This window comes from Cyprinus carpio, chromosome B1 (assembly GCF_018340385.1).
Source record: "Cyprinus carpio isolate SPL01 chromosome B1, ASM1834038v1, whole genome shotgun sequence".
Classification (NCBI taxonomy): Eukaryota; Metazoa; Chordata; class Actinopteri; order Cypriniformes; family Cyprinidae; genus Cyprinus; species Cyprinus carpio.
The window spans coordinates 16,044,657-16,067,434 of NC_056597.1; the positions used below are offsets into that span (position 1 = coordinate 16,044,657).

At 33.9% G+C, this 22,778-nt stretch overlaps 1 protein-coding gene across 1 annotated transcript in view; it reads left to right on the forward strand.

Annotated features, from left to right (window-relative positions):
* The window catches only part of LOC109069888 (zeta-sarcoglycan), a 248,417-nt gene that overhangs the window by 206,632 nt on the left and 19,007 nt on the right, over positions 1-22,778 (forward strand). Inside the window, 3 exon segments of the mRNA XM_042716726.1 lie at positions 1,943-2,065; positions 4,316-4,428; positions 18,410-18,499. Of these exon segments, the coding sequence (XP_042572660.1) occupies positions 1,943-2,065; positions 4,316-4,428; positions 18,410-18,499 (326 nt within the window).

Genomic DNA, 22,778 nt, shown 5'->3' on the forward strand with positions numbered 1-22,778 from the left:
AGTAATCCATACGAATCCAATCCAATACCGTCTTGTAAAGCAAAAAAGATATGTGTTTGTAATAAACTAATTCATCAAGATTTATTATTCTTTTCTTAACTGAAGTTCATTTTTAATCACTTTAAGTTACATATGTATTAAAACAGGCTTTTAGATATTTTCATAAATGTATGATAGTGGGTACACAGCTCTGAAACCTTAAAAAAATTAATAATAATAATAATAATAAAGAAAAGTATATTTATTTGGAGTTCTTCCTTTTGACCGAAGAGTGCAAATGTTCCTTTAAAAGTGAGGCAACATATCTGTTTTGTAGGTGTGTTCAAGGTATGTACAGTTTACAAATGTGATGTATTGAGGTATAGCCTGAGGACAGGTCACATTTTTGATAAATTAGTTAATATCAAATAGAGTATTTATGTTTTTATTGTATTTATTTCATTTTTTTTTTTTCTGATTAATATTAAATTGGAAATGCTGTTGTCCTATGTATAAAGAATCCATGTAGGTTACCATCCAAAAAAGTAAATAGTAAATATAAAGAAAGCCATGTTGAAAAAGTGGGATAAATTAAATCCCAAAATTTGCATTGTTATAGGCTACTTTAATGTACTGCTATCTTTGCCATAGGGCACTTGGAGAAAGGGCAGGGTGTCTTATAGTACAAACACTGAAAAGAAAAAAAAAATGGGAGGACAGGTAATGAATGCATGAAGAGGGCTAGAAAGACAATAGATGTGGCAGAGAAAGGAGAGAGCGGGCTTTAGGAAAAAAAAAGAAGTTTACTTTCTGTCACACACACATAATGCGGGCAAACAAACAAAGCCAAGTTTGCTCTCCAAGGTCACCTAAGACATGGAAGATATGATAGCTGTGATGAATAATATAGTCAGTGAAGCCATTGCAGTGTTTGTTTAGGGGAAGTGCATTAAAGCTACTGAGATTCCAGTGACAGAGTAGTTTTTAGGCCAAGTCACACTTGGTGAATGAAGTCAAGATCAGTTTCATTCAAGTCTCTCACATCAGACCTCTGCATGAGACAAACAAAAATCCAGCTCCTTCTCTAATTCATAACCATGCATTAAGGTCTAAAATATGAAAGGATTTCCATTTTAAACTGTAGTGAAGAGGTATTTTTGGTATTATGTTGACATTTTTGGTATTTATATTGATTTTATTTCCAGTGATTTTTATTTATTTTTTTCTGCAAGATTTGAGGTTGTTATCATTATTATTTTCCTGAATAATATTGTATTTGAAACCCTTTCCATGTGTCATTAAATTAAATGTGTTGTTTGTATTTTACAACCGATTATACATTTCAGTAAATTCGAATTCCAGTTCAGTTTACGTCATATGAAGAAGATCTCTTAATATGCTATTTTATGTGTTATTACATAAAAGTTATTACTTATTGGACAGAATAAAAAGTGTGTCATATATTTATTTAATTTTATAAAAAAATTTCTCTCTTGAGGTCAAGGACTTGGTCAGGACTTTATTTATTTATTTATTTTACTCAAGACATTTATTAATTAAGCATATTAGTAAAGCATGCAAAGACTTCTATTGACACTGTAGTAAGTCTACACCCTGGAAACAATGAGGAGCTGTTCTAATATTAAGCCTAGTGAGCTTCCTTTTTGTCAATATTGTCAGCTGTCTTCCAAGGCAGAAACATAACTGAATGAAATGAAATGTAATCAAATTAGGTTATCTATATGCACACAGTACTGAATAAAGTATAATAATACATTGTTAATATTTGTATTAATATTATTATTATTATTATTAACATCCACCATTGTTTTTGTATAACACTCCATGTCCATTACGAGAAGACCATTCCTGATTGGATGAGGTTTATGTGGACTGCACCGGTGAAAATATGTGTTATGATCTTGTTTCTCAAGGCTTTATTCTTTTTTCTATCTTTCTGTAGGCTCTGAGATGGTAGAAGCCCAGTGTCAGCGGTTCGAGGTGAGAAGTACTGATGGCGAGAGAGTTCTCTTCTCTGCTGATGAAGAGGAGATCAGTATTGGCACAGATAAACTGAGGGTCACAGGTATAACGTGCGCAAACACACATATTCATCCATTTAAACATGATACAAAAACTTATAGACTAGGGTCTCAATCTGTACCTTCCTTAGGGTAGGTAGTTTCACACAGTCCCTTAAGTGTTATAGTTTATTTTAAATCTAGCCCATACATAAATTTTTCACTGCAACTGTAATGTTATACAGTACAGTAGTTCTCCTAGGGATGGTTAGTAGCCTTATATAATTTTTTTTTTTCTCCAGATGATTTATTACAGGCCTAAAATACACATGTAATCGCACATCTATAAAAAGGAACAAAGCTTTCATGCTCGTTTCTGTCAGCAAAGTTTGGATATGCATATCTCCACCAGATGCCTGACATGTAAAACAAGCTCAATCACATTATAATCAACTGAGCTGTCTGCAGCATTACGGCAATGTGCTTTCAGTTGATGGACACACTTTACTGTTTCTGACACATTGCAGCGAGTCCGGCTCTTTATTTTCCCATCCATCTGCGATAAAATGACTTCAAATAAAATAGCATTTGTATGAATCGATTTCTATGCATTTAGTTCTTAATTTAAGTAATTCTGACTGTTGCATCAGAGCCAGGACATTTTTGGTCTCTTAACGGGACCTGCCTGATGTGCAAGGAGAAAATTGCAGTTGTCAAGGAATACAGTCAGGCGTCATTAGTCCACTAAACCTGCAGAGATAGAGATGAGTCACTCCAAATGTGAGTCTAATCTAAAGACTCACTCAAAATAATTATTTTGTTCTTGAAAGATTCAGTGTTTTTAACAAATCTCATGAAATAATGGTTCAGTTAGTCACTATCTGTACTCACTCAAACCTTTGGTGTAATGATGTGACCTGCAGAAAGCATCAATCAAACTGGAAGTCTTCAGCTGTTGTGTATTTTTATTAGAAAACTGTTTTAGTCAATATAAAATAATAATAATAATAGTACAGCTTCCATTTTTTCAGCCAGCTTCTTCAAGAGTCAAATATTTGCATGCACCATATGTACTAGTAACCTTTCCATGTATTGAAATGCAAATATATTGTTTCAAATAGATTTCGCTCATGCAGGCCTCTCTCTCTCACACACTCTTTCTTTTTTTCTGTCTCTGCCTGAAACAGTGCATGCTGGGAGGTCAAGTGGAATAGATAGAGGTCGGGGACAAAGAGGGCACATGCTCAGTAATTGGGCAGATCTGTCCATTACCTCTTTTCACAAAAAGACATGGGTAGAGAGAGGGATCAAGGGAGAGAAATAGTGGTAGAGAGAGAAAGATAGACAGAGCATGCATAAATGGAAGACAGTGGTTCTTCAAGTGGTGAGACTGAAAGGATAAAATGTGTTAGAAACAAGAACTGCCCGGGGAGAGAAAGAGATGGAGAGAGAGAAAGAGTAAAGTGTTAAGGAATATTTCAAAAAAAAAAAAAAAAAAATGAAATTTCTGCCATTGTTTATTCACCATAATTTCATTTGAAAACTTTATGACTTGGTCTCTTAAAATAAATGTATGTGACTTTATTGTAAAAATAAAAATTTAATTAAATTTTAAAAAATATATACCTTTTTATGTTTGTGTTCCATATAAGGAATGTGTGTTTAAAATAATTTGAATATAAATAAATTAATGACAGAAACTGTTTCTTTAAACTATTCTGAGCATGATTGTGGGGGAGAATGTAGAGGAATAAAATAAACTAGGACAGACAACACAAATGAAAAAAGCAAGTACGAAGAACAGTTTACTTTTATATTTATGAGAACTCGCTTAACAAGCACATTCTCAAGAAAAATTACGCCGTGAAATGGGGGACATTTCATACGTTCCAGAAATTGCAGGGAAAAGTCTACTGGTCTGCGGTGCTTAAAATGTACCACTTGATGTTTCATACCTTTGCCTACTGTAGCTCGAGTCACTTTATTAGTGGTATATAAGGTGTAACACAGCATCAGGTAGAGGATAAAAATAATTTGATAAGCCAGATAAGCAAGTGTTTAAGGTTGATTTATTTGATCAAAAGTAGTAAAAACAGCAATAATGTGAAATGTTATTACAATTTAAAATTGCTGTCAACATTTATTTGAAATAGAAAGTATACAACATGAAAGTTCTTCCAACACTTTTTAAAGTCTGTGTGGTAGTTGTTCACAGATTTTTTTTTCCTTTTTTATTATTATTATTTATGTATTTATTTATTTATTTTTTTAACTATATAACATGTCACTCTCTGGTTTTCTCTTTTTCTCTCTAGGCAATGAGGGAGTTGTGTTTAGTCATTCGTTGGAAACACCACATGTTCGAGCTGAACCATTCCAAGACCTGAAGTAAGACATACTTTCCATATGTATCACATTATCATTCAAAGTGTGATTCACACTAAGGGCCAGATTTACTAAACAGAGGAAATTCGCGCGAGAACTTAATTCCAAAACAGTGCCGATGGGCGTGGACATTTCTGCGGGTGAATTACTGACAATGCTCAAATTGAAGAACACAGATGCAACATCTCATTTACATATCAACCAACGCAATATACAAATCACAGTGCAAATTAGCATAGTCGTAATAACCAGAGCAGGTGATTTACTTACGCCACAGCCGAAAAATAGTTTAAGACATGCTTTTTTTGGCCGTTAAATAATGGCGCAAATACCAATAATTTGATGAGTGCAAACGTTAGTAAATTGTGTTGCATGATTCATTTTAATACTTTCCTTCTGTAAATTGTGCGTCTGAAAAGGAAACTTCAGGCGCAAAAATAACTGTGTCTACGCCTTTTCATCACTAATTCTTTACAGTACTATTTTAACGCGAAAAGACGGCTTGCACTCTAAGAACCACAGAGGGGGGAAAGAGCTGGAAACATTAGAAAAAGAATGAGACGAGACACAGAAGGATAGAGGAAAGTCGTAAAACATGAACTTAATGAATATCCACTTGATAATTGTCCATAGAAGCTTTATATCCTCAATATTCAGTGACAAACTGTCCTATTCGCACTCTGTTATGAGAAAGACTCTCTGACATGCCCAATTCATCACTGGTGGATCAGCCAAACAGATTGATCTAATCTCTTCCATCTGCATTAGGTGATATCTGATTGGATGTCCAATAGGTCACTAACACATTGTGATGCTTCTCCCTACTCCCAAACGCCGACATTATCACTACAGGAAATGATGTAGTGCCATGATGGATGGAGTCACTTTAAGTACAAGTAGGCAGGTTACTGAGGGGAACCGAGAGCTTTTACCGCCCAGTTTGGTTTGATGGAGGACTGCTGGGTGCTTTCCAGTCGCTTATGAACTCGCTTAATGCAAATGCATCAGGATCAAATCTACTTTCATCATTAGAAAAAATTGGGGAAATGATTGGATTAAAGGAGGGATAGTGACATCTTATACTACACTTTCAGCTTTCAGTGAGAGCATTGACCCTTTTTAGTTCCATTTCTTATCTTAATTGCAAACATTATCAGGATTTGAACCATTAAGAGGTCAAGTTTTGGCTAGTTAGCATGGTCCACTTAGCTCCTACTGGTCGATGCTGAAACTACACTATTTATGGATAACTTTTTTCCATTTATAGCTGTTCAAAAGCAGCAGTAAAGTTTCTGCAGATGTTATAAAGCACTCATAGTCATGTCAGCAGTGGTACTGCAGGGGTCTGACAGTGATTGGTTGATCACAATGTATATATACGTGCATATTTGACCTTATCTAAAGCTAGAGCTAAGAAGTTTCATTCTTCCACCCACATACAGAACTGTGCGAAAGTCTGAAGGACATTAGATACTTCTCAAACACATTTGTTTTTAGATGTTTTTTTAAAAAACTTTTGCTTTAGTGTGACAGTAGAAACAATTATTTTTAGATCAGTATTTCCACCTACTTGCAATATACAGTACTGTTAAAAGATTTAGAAACTTGTTAAAGTAAGGATGCGTTCATATACATATATACATATGTGTGTGTGTGTGTATATATATATAACAGTCAAAAATTTGCAACAAGTAAGCAGTTATATAAAACAGAAATCTTGAGTGTGTCTTTGCTCAATAAAAGCATTAATTCCCAAAGTCTTACCCAAATGGTAGTATATCAAAGTTTGCACAAAACTATTAAGCAGCAAAAATGGTTTATTGAAAAAATGTTTATTGAGCACGAATCAAAGATCATGTAACCCTGAAGACTGGAGTAAATGCTGCTGAAAATTCAGTTTTGCCATTACAGGAATAAATGAATTTATTATTATTATTTGTATTTTTATTATTAGTTGCCACAGTTCTTCTATGGATTTAGTCTTAAGTCTCAGTTGCTACTGTTTCTTCATGAAATTCCAGACTGACTGGATGATGGTGAGATCAGATTTCTTTGTGTGTTATGACGTCTGTTGTCATACTCCTTGCACAATAATCTGACTGGATTATTACAGTATTTGCAAACAGAATGCCTACTGGCACGCTTAAGCAAAAACTAAACAATTGTTTTTGTAAAGCACCCAATGTGCAAAGATTTCTACACTGTACTTCATTAAATACTGTGCTTTTAACTGAGGGTCTATTAGGTTAATTTAAACAAACAATACTTCAAAATATTACCAATAAATCCACCTTCGCTCTCTCGGTTCTTTTATAAAGATAAAGAGCATTGCTGTAATTTCATCCCAGTCTGCAGTCTTTTTCACAGTAGAGAGCAGACGTTTTGATTGTGAAGTAATGCCATAGTGAAAATCTGCAGATAATCGCACACTCATCAAGGCTCTTTCATTCTCTCATCTCTTTCCTTCTCTCTCACTATGAATTTCTGGTTGTTGTCTTCAGACAGAATCCAGCATTCTCGACTGACCTGCATGCATTAACATTCCTTCAACATTTTGTGGGGATTAATGGCTTATTACACGCTTTACAAGTTTCACTTCGCTTTCGACCTCATTAATTTGTAAATCGGAAGCAGGAAACATATAAATCAAGTTCACTTCTTCCTAATTATTGTTTTATCGAAGTGTGCTCATTATCGCTGAGTTTAACTGTCAATTGAAACGAGCCTACATAATGAGTTATGAGCCAGCTTTATGTTGTCCTTGGGGTATGAAACTTTTGTAAACTAATGTTTGTCCAGTTTCTCATCCCTGATTTCTACCTCACCTTCTATCTCTCTGTTCCTCTTAGAGTTAAGAATTACGCAGTTAAAGTAAATGGAACATGTAATGACTTAATAGAGTCTATTAAAGGCTAATGTCTTATAATATGGTCTCACCAAGAGTTCAATTGCATCCTGTTGATATACTTTCTCACAGGTTCCTCAGCAAGAGTTGAATAGACCACCTTCAAAGTAACACTTGAGAGTGGAGACTTTTGATAAGCTCATATATATTTTTAAGCCCAAGCTTTGTGTGTGTGTGTATTTTGCAGTGAGCCCCCTCACACACACTCAGGATTTTAGAATCTCAGTCACAGTGAGCTCAAGGGAGGCAACAAAAAAGTTGTAGGTACAAAGCAATAAGCATTCATGAAGTTAAATGGCAAAGTAATGAAATGTAACTTAGTGTTGAAGCAAATGTTAAAGAATGCAGAAAGTCATTTTACATTATTTATAACTTCTCTTAAGTGATTTGCTGCTAATAACAAATGGTACCTGATCCCTGCTACTTTGAGTGAAATGTCTGGTTAAGTAGTTCTAATTCTTAGGATAAAATATTTATGTGTTACTAGAGCTTAATGCATTTTTTAGTAACGATAATTTATCCGGGAATTTGTCATTTCTTTCTTTAATGGAGTAGATCACCCCAAAATCAGTTTCTCACCTTCATGTTGTTCCAAAGCTGCATGTTTTTTTTTTTTCTTCTTCTGCAGAACACAAAATAATATATTTATAAGAATGTTGCTAATAAAACAATTTCACCATTTTTCAAAATATATTTGATCCTTTTAAAGGACTTCAGAGATTTTACAACTAATTGATTTTAGAAATTAATTATGCTCATTTTGCAGTTTTGTTACACAGAACGAATGCACCTGTCATCACTTGTAAAACTTTACTATATGTGGTTAGATTAAACTAAGAATGCACATGATTGTTGTGCTAAAGTAAGAGGTTACTGAATATCTGAACAATGCTGAAGCAACTTTCTGGACTCGGAATCAGTCCAGGATCTTTCTTTCTTTCTTTCTTTATCTCTGGTCTCTTGTCTTTCTTCTTCTTCTTTTCTTTCTCTTTCTTTTCTTTCTTTCTTTCTTTCTTTCTTTCTTTCTTTCTTTTTTTCTTTCTTTCTTTCTTTCTTTCTTTCTTTCTTTCTTCCTTGTGATGCACTCTTGATGCACATATTATTTATCATTACTATTTTATTATTTATTGTTTGTAAAAGAATGGTTTTAACATTTTCATAATACTTTCTTCAGTTTTTAGTACATGCTAGAGTAATATGAGGGTGGGAAGATTATGACAGAATTTTAGATTGAATGCAATTAAAGATGTTACTAACCAGATTTTAAAAGATAATGTGTGCTTTTCAATACTTTTTTTCCTTCTATAATTGTGCAACTTATTTATCAACTTTTGTTAAGAGGTTTTTGGGAACCCACCCTTAAACCTTCCCATAACACCAAACCTGTCCCTAACCTTACAAGTGTCCCACCTCGATAGCCGCAACAATATTTTTGCAATACAATATGAACACAATACATTGTACTTATTTATTGATGTAAATACATAGTATTTAAGGCCACTTAATATAAAGTAGGACCTTATTTTTTTAATGTATTTCACATAATAAAAATTCTGTCAAATTCAGGTCTTTTCTTAAGAAACTTAAAAAAAAAAAAAAAAATGTGCCACTGATACGGTCCTTTTACACTTACCACTGACTTTGTTACAGCAAATCTGTTTGCTGTGAAACCCAGCAAATGACTGATACTTGCTCAACTATTTATAACACAGCCATCTTTTGTTTCAGTCTTGTCTTATTTGGAAGTATTTAAAAAAGACACACAATGTTGATTTGCCACAAATCTTATGATCCCTCACTCTTGTTTTTTTTTTTTATATATATACTGAGATGCTAGTCTGAGAATTGTTCCAAATTTCTGACAAATGGGATTTTTTTATTTATTATTTTTATTATGATATATGACATATAATAGAAAAAAACAAACTTTTAAAACTATTCCAATAGTCATTGATTATTTAAAGGAATGGCTCACATGGAATGACTCAAGGGAAAGTACTGTATTGCAGAATTTTCAAGTTAACTTTTCCTTTAATTAAATCTGCATGCTGCTGTGGTGTGCTGCTGTTTGAATAATGCAACCTAATATAATATGTAATATTTACAGTAACCACTAGAATAAGTAAATCACAATTAGTGTTGGCCTGTCTTATATTGACACATATTTTGTAGATAATAGGGTAGCATCCAAATCACTGAGACAAAGCTCAGTTTCACAGTGTTAAAATGTCTCAACAGTGTTAGAATGCTATTCCAATCAGCTGCTACTAGCTTTCCATCTTTCATTCTTCTTGGCACATTTCTGGTCATTTGCCTTCATTTGTTTAGTTCGGTGCTTCCCTCTCAGCACTGAGGTTTGAACTTGCCTCAGGCTCTCATTAATTAAACAGCAATCTCTGGTAAAAAACAACATTACCACCATTTGAGACAGCTTGGATGGCCTCCATTTTCTCCTCTCATTCTCTCTACCACCACATAGCTCTCTCTTTTCAGACCTTTGTGTAGTCACTGTCAGCTCAGTTGGTGTTGATGAAGGGCACGGACCAAGTTTAAATAGACTATAATAGCCTCGCTGTTGTTTTCTACCTCCCTTGCCCCACAGTAGGGTTTGGTCGTGCTGCTAATAGCCTAGCAAAGGGTGGGTAGGGTGAGAGAGCAACAGAGTCTTGCCATTAGCGATCAGTTAACTCCGCCAGCTAATGCGATGAGAATTGATCCAGCTGCCCTAGAGCAGATTATAGAATTTTCGCACATACTCCAAAACTCAACAAAAACCAAAACCCACACCTCACAAATAAACAATCTGTTGAAACCCTCTGTTGATTTCTTTTCCCCCTCAATTTCACTAATGGGTTTTTGTTTTTTTGTTTTTGTCACAGAAAACACCTTTTGTTGCACCGCAAATTGTCAAGTTCACTTTTAAATTCACGTGGGATTCTGTTTCAGTTTGTTTGGTCTGCACAGTGCTAAATTATTCAGACAAAGTATACTTAAAATATAAAATAAATAAATACTCAATAAAAAGGGACATTTGAAAAAAAAAAAAAAAAAAAAGAAGACTATAGTCATCTATTAATTAATTAATTAATTAATTTATTTATTTATTTATTTATGCATGCATGCATGCATGCTAGTCTCTCCTAAAACTTAAAAAAAAAATTCAGCTTTTTTTTTCTTTTTTCTTAAGAAAAGCTTTTACAAGCAAAAACAAAACATCAGCAAACACAAAAACAAAATCGTTTTAAAATGACTGCACAACTGCCAGTCGTTCGGATCAAAACCGTTCGGCATCAATACTAGAATCACGCAGCTGAGAATCACATCTTGAGGGCAGCACATCAAATGTCTCCAGCCCTTTTGTTTTGCAGTAATTATTCCATCCAGTGAAGCATCTTTATTTGACTGTGAGCAGACATTATACAACTTAGAGCAGCTAGAATATTTACTTTTCTGATTTATTGTTGTATGGGCAAATTTACCACATATAACACTGTAATCAGTGAAATAAAGAGCAGAGAATGAACTGAAATTATTGATTTTGACCCAAGTTACAAAGTAAATTAATTAATTAATTATAAATAATATTTATTTTATTTTATTTATTATTTTCTATCTGTTTTTGAACCTATTAATCAATCCAAGTTTACAGTTATTAAATGCATGAAAAAATGCAGGATCATACCCATAGATTAGCATTTTTATTAGTTTTTTTTTTTTTTTTAAACCTATTTAGTACAGTTTAACCTATCTCGTAAATAAGTTTCTTATTACAAAAGTAATTATTTTGCCATTTGCCACATGAACACTGTAATCAGTGGAATAAAGAGCAGATAAAGAACTCAAATTATTGAATTTTTCTAAGTTACAAACAATCAAGCAAACAAACTATAAATTATTTTATTTTATTTTATTTTATTTTATTTTATTTTATTTTATTTTATTTTATTTATTTTATTTTATTTTATTTTATTTTATTTTATTTTACAACCTGTTTTTGTACCATTTAACCACTATGTTTATAATTACCAAAGCCATGATAATATGCAGGATCATGGCTAATAGCAGTCTCCCGTGGAGATCATGCCAGGTGATCTAGCAACAAAACATTACCTGAGGGTTTATGTTCGCATTCCTTTCAAGTAGTAAAGTCCAACAAGGACTTGTTACTGTGGTTAACATCTGCTTACTAACACTTGTAAATGTTAAGCTGTTGTCCAACAAGGACTTGTTTTCAAAGACATAAACTCGGTTCCTATGTGGTATCTCACTCTCTGCTGTGCACACAGGCAGCCTTCAAAGGCAAGATCCTGACCAAAAAAAGAAACCCTCAAAGAGACAGATTTGATATGCTCTTCATGGACAGGAATTCACACAGGCAGAACACTAGTAGCACACTGCGAAACAGTGTGTAATTAACACACACAATCCATTCCAATAGTCATGCTGCTGAGCAAACGACTCAATACAAATAAATGCATGACACACAAATATCAGATGAAATAAAATGGCCACCTTTTTAATTAGATGATTATTTTCTATCAATATTTTGACACTAAATAAAATACAGCTTTATTTAAAACAGTAATTTCCACGGGTGATAATTTTCTGGGAGCTTACCACAGTGCATTCTGGGATTGCCTTATCAGCAACAAATACATGCTATGGTGCATTTACTGCCTACTGTTTGGAGAAGCCTTTCCATCGGAAGGGCGCCAGTGATGCCTAAAATGTTGCCTAGGGAGATTAGTCTCTCTGTTGGAGTGTTTAGAGACAAATTACATTTACAGCTTTTGATTGGTAGGGAAATGAGTAAAGGTCAAATTTGTTATCCCTACAGAGAGTAATATGTCTCCACTAGCATCTGCTACTTAGTCTGCTAACAAGTATCCCTATTAACCTTACCTACCCTGCGTAGCATAATTGCATTTGTATTATGTATTTTGACACTATTTGCCACATGAAAAACAGTGTAACTTGTGGAATAAGGGGCAGAGCCTAAACTGCAATTATGGATATTAACTCAAATTACAAATTAAAAAAAAAGAATAATAAAATAATAAGTTACACTCTTTTTCAGTTTTTCAGTAGTAAATGAATAAATAATAATAAAAAAAAAAAAAAAAAATAGATAGATATATATATTTATATTATATATAGTATATATATATATATATATATATATAATATACTATTTATTCATTGTTACTACTGTTTTTTGTACCCAATTTTGGAACTACTGTTTTTGTACCTGTACAAGTTTATTATTACCAAAGCCATACTAATATGCAGGATCATGCCAGGTGATTAGCAACAAAACATACTGAGGTTTAATTCGCCATCCTATTCCAGTAAAGCCACCACTTACTGTGGTTAACATCTGCTGAATAACACTTATAAATGTTAAAAAAATATATATATATATTTATTTATATTTATTATTTAATTATATTTAGGGTATTTATATTTATATTTTATTATATTTATATTTATATTTATATTTATATTTATTTTATTTTATTTTATTTTATTTTACCACAGAGACCAATCGTAGCAGAATTGCAGTGTTTATATAAAGCAATTAAATAATGTTTATAATTTTTTACAGTATATGCATTGTGGGAAATTCCCTGTACATTACCTGATATTTTAAGCATTTAAAAGCATAAATTTGAGATCATTTAGAAAAACTGTATCTTTTTAAGTGGTGAAATTTTGCAACCCTAAATGGCCAGCATTGCAATTTTATTTATTTATTTATTTTTTTTTTGTCTAAATAAATGTTCGCAGAGGGTTAAAGAAGCACCCATCCAGCCTAACAAATACACAAGACTAAAAGAGAAGCAGTTTTGCAAACTGTGTGACTGAATACAGTTGTGTGGGGCTTAATCCAGATGAGACAGCTGGCACTTTTCCTCTCCAGAAAAGAGCGAGGGAGAGCTGGCACTTTTCCTCTCTAGAACATAATTATGGATGGAGAGAGAATGAAAGAGCGAGGGAGATTGTTGAGGGGGGATTTGAAGGGGCTTTGGTAGATTTATTGCACACCTGAATCTCCACAGCCAGTCGAAATAGACTTTGACCATTTTGGCATACTTGAGCAAATAGCTTCTGTGACTTTATGTCTTCTGCACCACATTTCTCCTTATAAAGTAATTACACAAAATCTATAACACACACACAGAGACTTCATTATCTCCCAACAATTTTAAAAAAACAAAAAAAACAACATTTCACAACATGATCAATCACAAATTGATATTAGCTATTTTTTATCGTCTGTTTGTCGAAAGATATTGAAAGATATTTTAATGTTTTCTCATTCCTACTCATTATCAGAACTCTATTATTGTAAACCAACCAAAAAAGACCATTCTAAGAGTCTCAAACCAAGAGCAAGGGATTTAAAGGGATTTTTTTCCCCCAAATACCGTTCAACTTTTTAGATATTTATGTATCATCGTAAAGATTGTATCTCAGCCAGCGTACCCCAGTCAGGGACATTAACCATGGATTCTTATCTCTCTCCATCTTTTCAGCTAAAGGCCACACTTAGACTCATCTTTCAAGCATCTGACAAGAATCGTCTCATACCTGGCTTTTCCAGCTCTTGAGTTCTCATTCAAGATGATTTTTTTTTTCTTTTCTTTTTTTCTTTTGCTTCTCTCATAATGGTTGTGGTTAAAGTATGGGTAGAGCAAGATAGTTCTAAATCATGACAAAAGTGCAGCTGTGACCCTGAGCCCCTGAGTGACTGATTGTGCATGATCGTGCCTGGAAATTAAATTTGATTGACTTGAGAGTTGGAAGGCTTGAAGAGATACTACTGAGGTGCTTCAATTATCATAGCACAGACTTACATGAGTGTCAGTTGCATAGGTAATGCATGATTATACTTGAGATTCATTGTAGATGTGATCCTGGCAACATAGCCCTCTCAAATCCACATTAAATTACCTTCCACTCATACGGACATTGAGAGCATCCACCCCTCGGACTTGACCTTCAAATCCATTGATTACCTTATCACACAGGGATTACTCTGGCATCCATAGTGCCATACCTCTCTACCCATTCCTAATACTGTCAGTATGGATGGGTGAAGTAGTTTCTTCCTTTCCATAAGAGCATCAACTTAATTTTTAGATGATTTTGAACCTGAGGACGTATGTGGTTTCAGCGCCATATCGATCTGTGGTGGTGACCTTTACATTTCTTGAGAGGTTTAGTAAATTGCCCTTGTTGTCATCTGTCATTTTCACAGAAGGAAGGTCACTCAGGTACATCATATCATTGAAAGAATTCTGAGGAGTCTTCAAAAAATAAATAAATAAATAAAAAATAAAGGAGACAGAAATAATGGCTGCTGAAAATTCAGCTTAGCTATCACAGGATTAAATTACATATTTAAATTGTAAAACATTTTGAAATTGTAATAATATTTAAAATTTTATTGACCTTCAACTTTTGAACAGTGTATGGCCAAAATTATTCATACAAGTTTACACCTTGTTTATTTTATTTTATTTTATTTTATTTTATTTTATTTTATTTTTTATCTATTTATTAATTTTTTTTTAATTAAATTTGGTCATTTAGTAAAAATTGTATGAATGATGCCATAATATGTCACTATTTAGTGGGGGTTTTGTGTGTGTTTGTGTTTGTGTGTGTGTGTGTGTGTGTGTGTGTGTGTGTGTGTGTGTGTGTGTGTGTGTGTGTGCGCGTGCGTGTGTGTGTGTGAACATTATTGTAAACTGCTCTCTATCTGTCTAACTCTCTTCTGTTTCAGTTTTACTGTAACTTCTTGTTTTGAAGCGGTCCTGATGTGGTGACTTCCCAAGACACATGGTCTCACTCGAGTGAATGATATTCTTCGACAGGAGTGAAATGAGATACAATATCATTCCTTTATTCCTGTAACCTCCTTCCTCGCCATAAACAGTGCTTTAGAGAACCAGTGGGGAGCCTACCTTATTCCTACTTCCCTCTCTGACGCATGTGCGGTCCCCCAGTTCATATCACTATCGATTAAATTATCAGCAATGGATGCGCACGGGCATGAAATTGCTTTACGTTTTCTCACAGGGTCTTGCTGCCAGCCACAATTTCCCCAGCTACATTTCACACAGCAGACAGAGAGGCTGCAAAAAGTCATTTTTAAATGATTCGAGGATTTGTCAGGGAATGTTGAGGACAGGAAATAGGCCATTGGGCCAAGAGCTCAGCGAGCTATAAAGGAAACCCACTCAGAGGGTCAAGAGCTCCAGTGAACTTTCTTGAAAGCCTTATTTTTGGCACCATTATCTGCAATGCTGTGCTTCATATTTATGCATTTAAAGTTTCTGCCATTAAACGATTATGATAGTCGTGTTATGTAAAGCAGTGAGGTCTCTTTGCTTCACCAAAACTAACTAGAACAACTTTTAAAACTTTCTAAACGAGTTTCTAAGAATCCCCTTGGTTTTATCCTATAACATCATGGAGCCCAGTAAGTGAGAAGCTCACAGTGAGGAACTTTAAAACTCAGGGAGGCTTGAAAATGTCAAATGCAACGCTTTTCTCATCTTTGGCTTTGGCTGATGTTCATCTACCCCTGGCCTGATTGGCTCATCTACCCATGGTAGCATAGCCATGGTACAGTGTCTCGATTCAATCAACAGTATCTCAGAGAGGAACAGAGTCAGGTTAGCAGTTGGTATTGAGCTGCTTAATGTCGTCATTGGTCTCTTCTCAAGTCAAAGTCAGTACCCACGCTTCTGATAACTACATAAGCACGTTGGAGACATAGAATCACTGATACGTCACACAGAGCACAAAACTCATGGAGGAGAAATCTCATTTGGTGGCTTATGGTAGAAGGTTTGCGAAAGTAGTAAACCATGTATTGTTAATGTTTTTTTTATCTTTTTTTTTTACCTTTTTAAAAGCTATTTAAGTTTTTATTTTTTTTTAATTCCCTTGATGTGACGACACTCTTTTATCGTAGACCCACTTTCCCGCAATCCCACATGTTATTTTCACGATGTCGTGTACATCATAACGTTCAAAAAGACAACCTTTGTAGATCCTAGTGATAAATGATACGAGAAAGCTTAAACCTCATGAGAGGAGAAAAGTCGCATTTGGTGGCTTTATGTAGGAAGGTTTGAGAAAGTAGGAAACATTGTAGTTTTTGTAAGGTTTTTATTTTTATTTTATTTTTTAAAAAAGCTTTTATTTTTTTTAATTCACTATATGTTTATTTTTATTTTATTTTTTAAAAAAGCTTTTATTTTTTTTAATTCACTATATAAACCATAAAAAAAAACACAAATTCAAAAAAACCCAAACAATACAAATTCAAATTAACCATATATTTAAAAAATAGATATACATTTACTAAAAAGATACACATTTATGAAAGCTTTGTAACTTATTTTTGAGAGTGTATGTGTATCAATGTTGTGTGTAAATGTTACTAATGTGAAGACTTTGTAATTATGCCTGAGAGTGTCTGTGTTATCAAAGTCATTATCAAAAAAAATACAACCATAACATACTTACCTACAGATCAAAACACAAAATCACAAACTTTAATACTACAAAATGAAAAAACTCAAAGAATCAAATCACCAAATGTTCAGGCTTTAATATGACAAACTGCAAAGACTCCTAGCATGAACTTGCATGCCCCCCTACACATCTTAGGGATTTCAACCTCAGATGCTTCAGAACTGTACATATGTTGTGGAAGCCAAAGTCAAAGTATAAAAGGCAACTTTAGAGTAGCATAAGATTTTCAAATCGTAAGATGGTTATCTGATTTCAACCTCAGATGCTTCAGAACTGTACATATGTATTCATATGGCATACATGCACAACATTTGAGTCTTGCTGTGAAGGGTGTCCTACTGAGCTACAGCTTCACAATGTGAATCTAGCAGATTCATTATATATTTATCCCAGTAATATTCACTGTTGAATTCTTACACTTTTCTAGAACTCCCTTGGACTTTTAGTTTAGTAAACCTAAAAACTGCTAGTCAGAGCACCACTTCATACATGTATTTTGAACAAAGATTAAAAAACTGCTAGTCAGAGCACCACTTCATACATGTATTTTGAACAAAGATTAAACATTTGTGAGCAAGAAGAAGCCAAAGGAGTATAAACATTGTGTAAGTGTAATATTTGAAACAGTCATATTTATTTATTGCCTTTCATATGACTGCAACAAATATCCTGATGCATAAATTTGCCAGAGTGGCAGAAAAGGTCAAGGTGTATGTTTGAATGGGTGAATTTGCTGGCGGAATAATGAATAAGGCAGATAAGAGGCTACAGCAGGCCTCTCTTATCTTCCATATAAACTCAAGTCCACTCTCTGCACACTTAAGATATTTTGTTTTGCTGCTGAATTGCTTTGGAGCATAAACCAACAAGAACGGGAACCATGATTGAGTTTTTCTTTTCAGAAGACAGGGAATCTTACAGATAGAGCAAGACAGAACGAGTAAGGAATGAAAAGAGTAAAAAAGAGGGAACCATTAAGTCAATATATTCATTTCTGTCATGTCATTAATTATATAGTGACTGCTGTTCTGTATTCAGTCAACTCACCTCGACACTAATGGATATTGTTCTTTGATGCTACAAATGCATTAGTGTTTTCAAGAAAAAAGGTTATACAATATTGTATAACCTTTTATATACATACGTATATGTGCATACAGTATGCCTAAAGGAATACAGTACCATACAAAAGTTCGAGCTCAGTATATATATATTTTTTAAAGAAATTTTATGCAGAAAGTATGCATTAAATTCATCTAAAGTGACAGTTTAGACATGTATAATGTTAAAGATTTCCATTTCAAAGAAATTCTGTTCCTTTGAACTTTCAGTAAATCAAAGAATCCTGAAAAAACACCATATCCACAACAATATCAAGCAGCACAACTGTTTTAACATTAGTTATAATAATCATGTTTCCTTTCGAGCGCCAGAACAGCATATTGTTAACATAATAATGTAACCAGTAAAATCAAATATCAATCAAAAATCAATTATTCAAATCAGAAACTCCATTCCAACTCCAAGTAAAATGAATTACACATTTGCTGTGTTTTGAAGAAATCAGTCTCCTTTATACTGTATATTCAATGCAGGAGTAGGGGAATTCAAAGCTTCTTGTAGGAAAGATCTCACTTTAGAGTCTTCAGAAGGAGAGGTGAGTACTGTATATGAAAAATTACTGTATGTAGAGAAATATGTAACCCTTGACCACAAAACCAGTCTTAAGTTGCTGGGGTATATTTTTAGCAATAGCCAAAAAAACATTGTACGGGTCAAAATTATCGATTTTTCTTTTATGCCAAAAATCATTAGGATATTTAGTAAAGATCATGTTCCATGAAGATATTTTGTAAATTTCCTATCATAAATATATTAAAACTTAATTTTTGATTAGTAATATGCATTGTTAAGAATTAATTTGGACAACTTCAAAGGCAATTTTCTCAGTATTTTGATTTTTTTGCACCCTCAGATTCCAGATTTTCAAATAGTTGTATCTCGGCCAAATATTGTCCTAACTTAACAAACCTTACATCAATGGAAAGCTTATTTATTCAGCTTTCATATGATGTATAAAACACTGACACTTAAGACTGGTTTTGTGGTCCAGGGTAACATATGTGGATTTTTAGCTAGGACTGTCATGGATGGACAAAAAGTTTACAATTTCCGATGAGCAAGAAACTCCAAGATTACAACCAATATTCCTAAACAAAAAACACACAAACTGTTATACATGAAATTATATGTTTTGTCTTTACTGAACACACTTTTAAAAAATTCACATGCAGGGTGGAAAATGTATGTGAACCCTTGGATTTACACTAACATTTTCTCTCTCTTAAAGAAATGAATTAGGTTATTCAGCAAGAATGAATTCGGCTGATCAAGAGACAGCAAATACATTTATATTGTTACAAAAAAAATCTATTTAAATATTTTAATTAAATTAAGTAAGGAATAATTGATGACGGGCTGTTGAATTCTTAGAAAATAATGCACACCCGAGGTGGTGATGCGGCCACGACACAAAGCAGAGTCTGAATTATTTTCTAAGAATTCAACGGACCTAAGTCAATTATCCTGCTTAGACTACAGTTGCCACACCTCAAGACATTGATCAGGTGATATATTTATAATTATTTGTCCAGTTTTTCAACCTTGTCTCATAAAAATACGTACCTCTGTGTACTGTTTGTGCAACACCGTTTTTATGTACCTTACTGCACGTTTCGCCGCAGTTTCAACAAGAAATGTCCACTGAGTGGTGCTAAAACATGGGTTCAATATGTGAACCATGACACGTTTTTATTATGTTGCTTCCAGTACGTATTGCGGCAATTCAGAATTCAAATATCCGGGGACTGTCACTAAATGTTCATGCTCTGTCATGTTGGAAATATGCCCTACACCAACCCCAACCTTAAACCTACCCGATAATGCAAAACTGATATAACAACGCATTTGTTGATGCAGCTGTGCCATTTGAACTTCCTTATATGCAGATTTGAACTGTTTTGTCGATCCGTGGTTACACAGAATTTGAACCAGAGCTCCTTATCTCTCAAATACGTCTCCGTACTCCGTGAGCTACCAAACAAACCTACCACCTATGAAAATCCATAGATATGAAGCTGGATATGTGCGATGCTAGCATTCAAAATCATCAGTTTTCAAATCTCCCAGCATATTAATATTGTTTTGAAGTCATAACATGATATTGTTCAAGTAAATGTGCAAAAAAAAAAAAAAAAAAAAAAAAAACAACCTCTGTAAATCTGTGTGAAAAGAAATAAAAGGTGTCGGAGTTTTACTGCCTCTAGTGTTCATTTCTTTTGGAAACTGCAGTGATATGTACTTATTGGTACGTATTTCATGTCTCACTAAAAAGTGCCCCATGGTCTGTTTATGCCATACTTAAAACACTATTGAGAGTAGTATTATTTCTTCCGCATCTCATCCATCGCCTCCGTTGCAAATTTCAAAACGCCATTTCAGTAATGGAGGTTTGAGCCGTTGATAGCAGAATAATACAGCTAATAATTAAGTTATTTAAGAGATAGAGAGAGAGAGAGAGAGAGAGATTACCTCTGTGAGTCTTTGCATCTCTCAAATGTATTCGGCAGCAATATCTCTAGTAATAGTGAAATTTTATTTTCATTTTCTTCACGAACAGCGCCATTGTTACCTCGCTTGTGAGAAGTCAAGTAGTTTTTAAATTGATCTTACTGATAAAATTGTCAGAGTAGCTCTAACAACATTAGTGCGTATGTTAGCGTGTGTGCAAACTGTACGTATATGCGTCTGTGATGGAGAGAGAGTGCGAGAGATAGAGTAATGTTGTTGCAAAAAAAAAAAAAAAAATGGAAATTATCTGTCGTTTTTATCCTGTTGTTTACTATATTTATTTGTTTGGCCAGTGTCGTTGTTGGTTTTGGTTCTTCTGCTGTTTTAGGCTATAAGAACTTTTGAAATATCTCAAATCATTTGGAGAAGTGATATGGACATGTAATGCAGTCAAGAGCTGTCTGGAACTATGTTCGCCATGTGTTTCCCTGAAAATAATTGCACACTTTAAAACATTCGTCAGCCAATCAGATTCAAGCATTCGATGGCCCCGTAGTATAAACTAAATTAAACGTTCTGTTTCTTAAAGATTTCTGAAGAAAAAAAAAAAAGCTGGCTTTAAGCAACCAACCATTAAACAAACAAAGCAGCACAACTCTTTTTTAGCAATGATTTCTGAAGGATCATGTGACACTGAAAACTGGAGTAATAGCCACTGAAAATGTAGCTTCACCATGTAGGAATCAAATAACATCAAATAACTTGGTGAGTATAAAAGACTCTTTTCAAAAATATTTTTAAAATCTTACCAGCACCAAGCTTTTGAATGGTAGTATAATAACTAATTGATCTTTGGCAGCAACATCTGGTGTGTTTAATAAAGACATGAAAATGCATCATTATTTGTGTGTAATTTGTATAAACAGTCTGTGTTTGTCTATCATTGTGGTTTATGCCAAGCGCACTACTGTAACTAGGAGTGTAACAATTCACTCGTTTTCTTGCATCGATTACAAACCCTGACGATGCAATGCATCGATCTTGAAACATAGATTTTTGAATCGTGAATTGACGATTTCGGACAGTAATCTATTTAAAACGCTAAGAATTGAATGAATCATGATTTCTATAGTGATTCAATGCTTTCAAAATATATACACATTAAATTACTACAAGCAGGAATTAATAGAGACCTTGAACAGGGTTCGTGCCTCGCATCTCTCCGTCACGCGCTCCAATGTTTACCGCCTGTGACACTTTTTTTGAGCAGCTGATGTGTGATCTCTCCTTAGTAGCCTACTCATGGCCAGTAATGCTAAAGTGAAGTAGTTTTGCTTTTCTGTAGTTTTTCATGGGCTCTCGGTCATAACGACGACATAACCTGAGCAGTCAAAGGCATTTATTGCATGGATGGAGCAAAAATTTAAGTGTCTAAAGCATACGCACAGTTCCATTGAATGATAAATGTGTTTTAACAATGTCGTTCAACTGAATGTACAAAGGAAACTGTTAAAATAACCACAGCATTAACAACAACCTTGAAAAAAAAAGAGCCGCAAGGTTTATCTGATAATCAGATGCATGAAAGTAGTGTTCGTTGCTTTAGCAAACAGACATCGGGTGCATTTTCTCTCAGAATCATCATTCGCCGATGGAGGGGAAAAGTTAAATACTATAGCATTTTATTTTATGAAAATGAGATAAAGAAATTATCTCACTGAAAGAGAAGTTATCTCGTACGAGCAAAGACGTGACAGGCCATATCTGCAGCTAAGCTGAATAAAAAAAAATCCTTCTTGAATCGAATCGAAAACCTATGAATCGTGAAAGATTCACAGCCCTAACTCTAAACCATTTCTCTGAGCATTTAAAACTCGAATTACAGAATTACAGAATTATTCATCGCACATAGTAGACTAAGCAAACACATGAGTTGAAATCTGATGAACAGATTTAATTTAGGCCTTTATTCACATGAACATAAATCAAGAACCAATGAGATTTGTTCTGACGTGTCACACAAGCATGTTTGATCCTCTGCAAGAACCAGTTAAGTTTGTTCATGAGCATCAAGCAAGTTTGAGCTACAACTGACCGTATTTGATGTGATGTATTTGCATTGATTAAAGTTTGCATGTGACTAAAAGTCTAGATTCAATCTGTTCATCATATGAAGCAATTGTGTCTCTTCAGATGACTTAGATTAAACCACTTATTAGGTATGTTTGTATGAACTTTTTGAAAGTTTTGGTTGCATGGACTCTTAGAGGAGGAATATAAATCTACCAGGTATCATTAAAAGCATCCTGATTTGCATTTTGAAAATGAACAAAGGTTTTATGGGTTTGGAACAACATGAAGCAAGG